This window comes from Globicephala melas, chromosome 3 (assembly GCF_963455315.2).
Source record: "Globicephala melas chromosome 3, mGloMel1.2, whole genome shotgun sequence".
Classification (NCBI taxonomy): Eukaryota; Metazoa; Chordata; class Mammalia; order Artiodactyla; family Delphinidae; genus Globicephala; species Globicephala melas.
Genome location: NC_083316.1, coordinates 166,199,653 through 166,209,244, shown reverse-complemented (window position 1 = coordinate 166,209,244; position 9,592 = coordinate 166,199,653). Strand labels below are relative to the sequence as shown.

Sequence of the window (9,592 nt, the reverse complement as noted above, 5' to 3'; positions counted from 1 at the left end):
CAGAGGTGCCTGCTGGGTCTTTCACCTTGTGGGATAACTGGGTTCTTGGTCCCGGTGGTCCCCAATTAGCTCTCCACCTGTCGAGTTTGGGGTTCTTCTGGGCACACTCCAAAATCTCTGCTTGCTGGTTTTCCTGTCTCCCGAGGCACCCTCTGAGGTCTCTGTCTGTCGGACTCCGTTCAGTCTACCCTGGCTCCTTCCTTCACACCATGAACGCCCCGAAGTAGGACCGCGTACCATCGCGGACTCGGACCAGGCTCTCATCAGGCACGCGCACCACCACCTCCTCTCCGGCATCCAGGTGGACCACTCCGCCCAGGAAGCTGCTGTCCCACCAGACCCGGGGGCTGCTTGCTCGCCCACAGGGTGACCGCCGGCTGACCAGCAGCTCCAGCTCCTCGGGGTAGCGGGCCGTGCGCTTGTAGAGGCCGTGGGTGATGGGCAGGCCGCCGGTCAGCCTCTGGGGGCAGCCCACACCGCCCAGCTGCACCTTGGAGTAGATGTAATAGTAGCCGGCCTGGGCGATGACCAGGGCACCGTCCCGGTAGGTGAGGCCCCTCAGGAAGGCCAGGCCCAGTTTCGTCTCCCACAGCAGCGGGCCCCCACTCCCTGTCAGGCTGGAGTTGGCCCCTGCGGAGGGAGACAGAGGGGGAGCTGGTAGGCACAGGTCCCACGCTCGCTGTGTGACCCCAGGCCAGTTGCCACCCCTCTCTGAGTGCCACCCCCTCTGTGCTAGACTGTTCCCACTTTATCCTCACTTTACAGGTGGGGAAACGGAGGCCCAGGAGGTGACAAAATAACGTGCTTATCACACATCTTAACTCGTTTCATCCCCTTCTTGCAGGCGGGGAAACTGAGGCACAGAGCCATTGATTTGCCCAAACTGTCAGAAGTTGTAAGTGGCAGAACACATCCTGGCCCAGTAGGCTTATAACCTCTGAGTTCTTCAGTCTCCCTCTCTGTAAAATGGAGCTCTGAATAGTATCGGCTAAGGATTTAATGAATTAATAGGTGGAAAGGACGTCACGGTGCGTGCCACAGAGTAAGCACTGGTACGAGGGTTTATTCAATAAATAAAATTAGGAAATTCACAGACCTAGGCAGTGCCTGTGCTCTGGGCAGCTCTGTGAATAATTAATGAAGGAAGGAATACGCTGCCATGTTGGGGTGTCTGTCTGGTCTCCCCAGGACACGCTGAACCCCTAGCCCCTGCCAGGACTTGGGGGCCCCCTCACCTGTGAGGTGTGCTGTCGGGTTGGCCCGCTGGGGCCTCCGATCTGGGGAGAGAGGGTTAGAAGTCAGAGGGGTAAGGGCCAGCCTCCAGAGGGGTCATTCAGTCCGCCTCCTGGTGTCAACCCCACCCTTTCCGGAATGACCCAAACTTCTGCTTCTCCAGCTTGGGGGACGGGCATCTGTGGGGCTTAAGCCAGTTGTGCAAATCACATTGGGCAATGGGCTGAAGGGGTGGGGGCAGCGTGGGAACCATTCCATCCCTTCTCCTGGGACCAGGACCCTGACTCACCTTGCACCAGCTGATCCCAGGATCCTGCACCTCTGTCCTAAAAGTGCAGAGCAGCCCATGGTGAGGATCTGCGGGGCCCACGCCCTGGCATCACTCAGACCCGTGGCTGAGAGACACATGCAGACCACGGGCACAGACATCACCCTCAGACATATCCAAGGCCATGTGCACACCCCACCTCACACCCTGCCGCCCAGCGGGCTCTTAACCATCCAGTTCCTCAGTTTTCCCCTCTGTGAATGGACACATGAAAAGCGTCTGCTTCAGATTCAGCGAATTCTCATGTGAAAAGCATATTATAGTGCCCGGCAGAGAGCAGGTACTATAAGGGTTTAGTAAAAAAGTGCTGTCAAAGACACATGGCCACGTGGATGGCTGGACACTTGGACATAAATGCTAACGTGTGGATATGGACACATGGGCACAGACCTGGACACTTGTGTGACACGCTGACAAGTCACACGTGGATGCAGGTACGTGGGTTGCGTGGTTTATGGAGCCACGTGGGTCTGGGCACACGGAGACGCAGAAACAAAGACACATGATGTCAACACATGGGCTGTAGACAGGTGAGCACATGGCCGTGTGGGTACATGGGTGCAGGACAGCAGCACCGTTCCCGCCACGAGGAGAAAGGACCTGGAAGCAAAAAGGCTGAGACCACATGGGCGTGGCTTGGGACACACAGACCCACAGATGTGGCAGACAGACCGACGGAGACATCCAAGGCCAATGGGAAATGGATGCAGAGAGAGATTTTCACAGACTCGGACGCAGTGGATTAGTGACAGTCCCAAAAATGGTGATCTGGTTACGGCTGATGACAGCTAGCCATGTCAGGGACTTCCCCTGTGGTCCAGTGGTTAAGACTCTGTGCTTCCAGTGCAGGGTGTGCGGGTTCCATCCCTGGTCTTGGAACTAAGATCCCGCGTGCTGCGCGGCACGGCCAAAAAATTAAAAATAAAAATAAAAGTGGCTAAATGGAAGAGTCCGATAAATATTAAAAAATAATAATAACTAGCCATGTCAGAATGTCGATTTCAGGGGTTACAGACAACACAACTGTGTTATAAACGTTAAACTTTTTAAAGGCTTAGATTTTGTTAGTTCCCACCACTAGAAGAAATGATAATTATGTGATACCAGAGAGGCATTAGCTAACACTACAATAGCAACCCTATTGCAATATCTATGTAACAAATTAATATGTTGTACACTTAAACTTACACAATGTCCTATGTCAATTATATCTCAATTAAAAAAAAAATGTCAGTTCCCATTGGTTGAATGCTTGCTGTGGGCCAGCTGGGCACTACACACACAATGTCATATTTTATTCCCTAGGAAGATGCTTATTATCACGCCCATTTTACAGATGAGGAAACTGAGGTTCCAAGAGGTGAATTAACTTGCCTTGGGCTGCTCTCAGTCTGTCCTCCATTCTGCACATACACACACACACAGATGCTCAGTGACACTGGCTTCGAGCCCCCCCACCCCCACCCCAGCACCACTTACCTGCAGGGGAGCGGCCATCACCTCCAGGCGCCAGTGTAGCTGCAGCAGGAACCAGCCCTGGACAGCCACTCCGGTCGTCAACAGCAGCAGCAGGAGGCCCAGGCCCAGCCGGGCTGCACTGCAGGGCTGTCTCCTGCGTCTGTGCCCCAGCCTTGTGAAAGGGATGTCCGTCTGTCCATCCACCATGAACACCGAGGGCCTCACCACTGTCTCCTCCATACCTGAGCGGACGAGGCCCCAAGACGCCCGGGGCTGGGCTGGCACGGCGGGTCCTGCGGGCTGGGAGGAAACCACGATTGCCCAACACTCCTGGGCTTTTCACGCTGCTGACAGGCGCCTGTGGGTCCCGGGCTGCCCCTCCCCCTTCCCCACTCATCCTCCTCTTCTTCCTGTCCCCCCACCCCTGGCCCGGCCCCATCTCTCTCTCACTTAGAGTCTCTCCAGAAGCATCTGAAGATGTGACTCAGGTGGGGATGGGAGAGGGAAAGCCCCAGTTTTCCCTTCTGGCCATGTCATTCACATGGTTGTCAAATACTGACTGAGCACCTCCTGTGTGCCAGGCACTGTTCTAGGTTTGGGGGCACAGCCATGAACAAGGGAGACAAAAGTCCTTGGTCTTATGGAGCTCCTATTCTAGCGGGCTGAGAAAAACTAATAAGAAACCCCCAAAAGAAAACACTATTTAGTGTTTGAGATGGTGATAAGAGCACGAGTGGTTTGTGTGTGTGCGCATGTGTGGGTGTGTATATGCGTGTGTGTGCATGTGTGTCTGTGTGTATGCACGTGTGTGCTGTGTATGCACGCACGCATGCGTGTTCATGCATGTATGTGCAGGTGCAGGTATGTGCTTGCATGTCTGCATGCACATGTGTGTGCATGCATGCAGGTTTTAATTGAAATTCACAGTCAGAGGGTAGAGCCACTGTCTACTCAGCTAACTAAACTCAAGGCCTGGGAGTCGTCCTGGACCCCTACTTCCGTCCTGTCACAACATCCTACCCTCAGCAGGCCCTGTTGATTCAACCTCTAAACCAGATCTCAAATGCGCCCACCTGTTTCCATTTCCACTGCGACCACCCTAAGTGCTATGAACTGGATGTTTATGTGCCCTCCAAATTGATGTTGGTACCCTAACCCCCAATGGGATGGTATTTGGAGCACCTTTAGGAGGTGCTAGGGCATGAGGGTGGAGCCCTCCTGAATGGGATTAGTGTCCTTATAAGATGAGATATAAGATACATGCTCTCTTTCCCTCTCTGCCATGTGAGGATACAGAGAGGAGGAGGCCAGATACAAGCCACGAAGAGGGCCAGGAGAAGGGCTCTCACTGGAACTCAACCACTTAGGCACCCTGATCTCAGACTTCCATCCTCTAGAACTGTGAGAAGTAAATATCTGTTGTTTAAGCCACTCACTCTAGGGTGTCTTGTTATAGCAGCCCAGATGCACTAAGACACTCAATTCTTTTGGGTGTATACCTAGGATTGGAACTGCTGGCATCATGTCTTGCTTGCACACTTGCAGTAGCTTCCCAAATGGATGTACTACTCTACCTCTTGCCACCTTATAATTCATTCTCTACCCTGGAGCTGGCATGGCCTCGCTTATTTCCTTATTTATTTATTTGAGGTAAATTCACACCACAGAAAACAAACCATTTTAAAGCGAGCAACTCAGTGTCCTTTAGTACATATACAATGTTGTGCAACACTGCCTACTTCCAAAGCGTTTCCAAAGTAAACCTTAGAACCATGAAGCAGTCGCTCCCCAACTCTCCCACCCACAGACCCTGGCAACCACGAGTCTGCTGTCCTGCTCTATGGATCTACCTGTGTTGAACATTTCAAAAAAAATGGAAATATACACTACGTGGTCTTCTGCGTCTGGCTTCTTTCACAGAGGATGTTTTCAAGGTTCATCCACATCGTAGCGAGTGTCAGTGCTTCACTCCTCTTTAAGGCTGAGTAATATTCCAGTGTACGACGAACCACATTTTGCTTATCCATTCCCCCGTTAATGGACATTTAAGTCATTTCCACCTTTTGGTTATTCTGAAAAGTGCTGCTACAAGCATGTGTGTGCATGTATTTGTCTGGGTTCCAGCTCTCTATTCTTTTGGGTGTGTACCTAGGATTGGAACTGCTGGCATCAGCTTTTAAACACGTAAGTCAGGTCTCACCTCTTCCATGTTTAAAATCTTCCAATGACCTTCCATTGAGCTTGTGGGGGTTAGCAAGTTATGGCTCATGGGCTGAATCAGGCCAGGCTCATGTTTCTGTACAGCCACGGGAGCTGCTCTTGGGGGCTGGCACTTTAGTGAGTGGTAGGGTCTCAGATGGGGCACCCTCCTCTGGCCCCTCTTCCCCATTTTGCTTCCAGTGCCAGCCTCCTTGGCCAGCAGCCAATGCTCACCCCTGTCCACCCTTTGTAGCTGGTCACACTGGCTGCCACCTACAGGTTGGCATGTCCTCTGTCATCAACTGCTGGCTGTTGAGTGGATGCATCTCATTCCGGGAGTTGGTGACTCAGCATGTTGTCTCCACTCTGGCCAGCTAATCCACATGAGACAGCTGGAATTTGGGAGAGAGAGGTTGCCTGGGATCTGGCTGTCACTGGAGCAGAGAGAAACTGGCTTCAGTAGTCATCCCACACCCTCTCTACCCACCTGGATCTCCAAGTCTCGGGCCCATCATTCTTCATCCAGAGAAGGTTTCCAGTAGCAGAGCACAAATCACATCCTCCACCCTGGGTGGCCCATCCCAAGCTAATGGGGCCTATGGCAGGCTGGAATCTTCCTCTCATTTTATAAGTACCTTTAGAATATCCTCTATTTTATCTCTCGGTCCTGAAAGGCTAAAATATTTACTATATGGCCCTTTATAGAAGAAGGGCTGTTGGCTGAGGTAAGAATAGACATTAAGAGGAACTCCCTGGCAGCCCAGTGGTTAGGACTCTGCGCTTTCACTGCCGAGGGCACGGGCTCAGTCCCTGGTCAGGGAACTAAGATTCTGCAAGCCAAGTGGTGGGGCAAAAGAAAAATTGTAAGCCAACTATACTTCAATAAAATAATTGAAAAAAAGAGAATAGACACTCAGCGGTCTTCATTATCTTGAAGCCCTTGCCCCCGGGCATCTGGGGCTTTTTGTACTTGCTGTTCCCTCTGCATGGAGCAGTCTTTTCCAGATCCCCCATGACTGGCTCCTCCCTGTCATCTATGTCCTGACTCAAGAACCCCCTCCTCACAGAAGCCTTCCCTGACCACCCATATTAGGCAGGGTTAGTCAGATAAATAGAACCCATAATGTACCTCTGTATCTAATATCTATCATCTATCTATCAATCAAGAGAGAGACTGATTGATTGATTGTAAGGAATTGGTGCATGTGATTTTGTAGCTTGGTAAATCCAAAATCCGTAGGACAAGCCAGCAGACCGGAGACTCAGTTAAGAGTTGATGCTGTGGTCTTGAGTCTGACGGCAAGAGTCTGCACACTGCCAGCTGGAATTCTTTCCTCCTCAGGAAACCCACTTTTCTCCTCAGCCCTTCAATTGATTGGAAGAGGCCCACCCACATTATCAAGGGTAATCTGCTTTAAGTTAATTTAATTCATTAATTTACTTGGCCACACCACACTGCATGTGGGATCTTAGTTCCCCAGCCAGGCATCAAACCCGTGCCCCTGCAATGGAAGCGCAGGGTCTCCACTGCTGGACTGCCGGGGAAGTCCCATGGGTCATCTGCTTTTAAAGTCGACTGGCCATAGGTGTGAATCACATCTTTAAAAATACCTACAGGGGAGAGTTAGCTGCTGGAAGTCCCGTCCAACCCCAGAGCCCCTCCTGTCCATAAATAAGGAAAGCTGGCATCTCCTGCCCCCTGAGAAGAAACTCCAGGAGAAGCAGAATCTTCCTGCTTTGGGTTTCATCACCTGAAACGGTTTTAAATCAATGAAGTTGGAATCTCTTAAAAGGATGGGGGCTTCCCTGGTTGCGCAGTGGTTAAGAATCCTTCTGCCAATGCAGGGGACACGGGTTTGAACCCTGGTCTGGGAAGATCCAGCATGCCACAGAGCAACTAAGCCTGTGCACCACAACTATTGAGCCCGCGTGCCACAACTACTGAGCCCGTGTGCCTAGAGCCGGTGCTCCACAAGAGAAGCCACCGCAATGAGAAGTCCGCACACCACAACGAAGAGTAGCCCCCGCTCGCTGCAGCTAGAGAAAGCCTGCGCGAAGCAACGAAGACCCAATGCAGCCAAAAATAAATAAATAAAATAAATTAATTTAAAAAAAAAAAGAAAAGAAAAGACGGACAGCCCATGACGTGAACTACAGAGTTTGTGGACAAATTTATATTGGGTGCTTAGTGGCATAATGCCCGCAGACTCCTGAGAGGGTCCCAAAGTTCTTAGAGGACCACTTGGGCTTTTGAATGAGAGAGGTGCAAAGTTCGATAAATAATGGCCCTTGTACGGTCCAGTGGTTAGGACTCCACACTTCCACTGCAGGAGGCACAGGTTCGCTCCCTGGTCGGGAACGAAGATCCAGAATGGTGCGTGCCCCGCGACCAAAAAAAAAGAATGGCCCTTGTGGATATGCACAAAGTCAAGCGACAGCGATTGGACAGAATCTGTGAAGGTATCCTCCCCTAGATCATGAATGGGCCTCTTGCACGCCCCCACCCCCCGGTGGCGCTGCTCCATGGCCGAGACTGCACAGTGGAGATGCCCATCCTGAAGGACCTGGCCACCGTGGCCTTCTGTGATGCACAGTCCACTCAGGAGATGCACGAGAAGGTTTTAAACGAGGCTGTCTGTGCCACGATGTACCACATCATCACCCTCACCGGGGAGGACCTGAAGGAGCTCGAGGCCCCGAGGGTGATGGTGCGGATAGGCAGCAGCTTCGACCACGTGGACGGCAAGGCTGCGGGCGAGCTCGGGATCGCCTCGTGCTAACATCCCATGGCGGCCGTGGAAGAGACAGACGACTCCACCATCTGCCACAACCTCAATCTGTCCCAGGGGAACCCACGGCTGTACCAGGCACTGCGGAACGCCCGTGGGTACAGAGCGTCGAGCTGATCCGGGAGGTTGCCTCAGGGGCAGCCTGCATCCGTGGGGAGATGCTGGGTCTCACGTGCTTCTGTCGCACGGGGCAGATGGTTTGGATTCAGCATCATATTTTATTTTATTTTTTTCCAGTTGTTCCAGCACTATTTATTGAAATGATATTCCTTTCCCCATTGAATAGCTCTAGTGTCTTTTTTTTTTTAACATCTTTATTGGAGTATAATTGCTTGACAATGGTGTGTTAGTTTCTGCTTTATAACAAAGTGAATCAGTTATATACATACACATGTTCCCATATCTCTTCCCTCTTGCATCTCCCTCCCTCCCTCAGCATCATATTTTATGACCCCTACTTGCAGGATGGGATCGAGCCGTCCCTGGGTGTGCAGAGGATCTATACCCTACAGGACTTACTGTATCAGAGAGACTGCATCTCCTTGCACTGTAGTCTCAACGGATATAACCACCACCTCATCATTGATTTTACTATAAAGCGGATGAGACAAGGGGCATTCCTAGTGAATGCCACCCGCGGAGGACTGGTGGATGAGAAAGTCTTAGCCTGAGCCCTCAAGGAAGGCAGGATACGAGGGGGCGGCCCTCCAGGTGCACCAATCGGAGCCTTTCGGCTTTGCTCAGGGTCCCTTGACAGATGCACCACATCTCATTTGTACACCTCACAAGGCCTGGTATAGTGAGCAGAGACCAGCTAGACAATCACATGTGGCATGCCAGAAAGCTTAAGAAACTGTGTGAACTAGGAATTCTTGGTCATAACAGCACCCTGGTCCGTAATAGATCAGCGAGCAATTCATCCAGAGTTTGACGGTGTCACCTACAGACGCCCGCCAGGCATCATGGGCGTGGCTCCGGGAGGACTTCCTGCAGCCTTGGAAGGGATCATGCCCCGGGCATCCTGGGGACCCACAATCTCCCCACGGTGGCACACCCTTCCCAAGCTCCCTCTCCCAACCAGCCCACGAAAACATGGGGACAGCCCAGAACACCCCAACAAGCAATAGCAGAGAGGGAGGAAAGGTAATCATTTGGATACAACTGGCACCGAGAGACAGTGAAAAATAGATGAACCAAGAGAAAACGAATTTGACAGTCTTTTAAGCTGATTCTGGACATTTGCATCATGGACGGTGTTAAAACCACAAAAGAGCTAGCGACAGGGGCAAACTGAAGATGTCATCTGCTTACAGAAGCACGGAAAAAGACTGGACGTGATTTAGTAACGACCAACTTCTGTTATCGTGAGTTAAGGTTTTCATCTGTGCATCCAATCACAAAGAGTAAATAGATCTTGGGACTTCCCTGGTGGTCCAGTGGTTAAGATTCCACACTCCCAATGCAGGGGGCCCAGGTTCGATCCCTGGGCAGGGAACTCGATCCCACATGCCGAAACTAAGACCTGGCACAGCCAAATAAATTTTACAAAATACTTGAAAAAATTACATTGCCAGTTTCTTTAAAA

General features: G+C 51.5%; 1 protein-coding gene and 1 pseudogene across 2 annotated transcripts; one reads left to right on the top strand and one right to left on the bottom strand.

Moving 5' to 3' along the window:
* Positions 1-202: 202 nt before the first annotated feature.
* TNFSF14 (TNF superfamily member 14) lies at positions 203-3,259 on the bottom strand. 2 transcript variants are annotated; one of them, XM_030879453.2, is made up of 4 exons: positions 3,041-3,259; positions 1,523-1,559; positions 1,236-1,277; positions 203-630 (listed from the first exon to the last, which is right to left on the bottom strand). In XM_030879453.2, the coding sequence occupies exons 1-4, from the start codon at positions 3,257-3,259 to the stop codon at positions 203-205; spliced, it is 726 nt and encodes a 241-aa protein (XP_030735313.1). The 2 variants fall into 2 exon arrangements, with proteins under 2 accessions (XP_030735313.1, XP_060151587.1); XM_060295604.1 differs by having other exon boundaries at positions 1,523-1,552; positions 3,145-3,259.
* A 4,361-nt stretch (positions 3,260-7,620) lies between these two features.
* LOC115865494 (C-terminal-binding protein 2-like) lies at positions 7,621-9,134 on the top strand (annotated as a pseudogene).
* Positions 9,135-9,592: the final 458 nt, after the last annotated feature.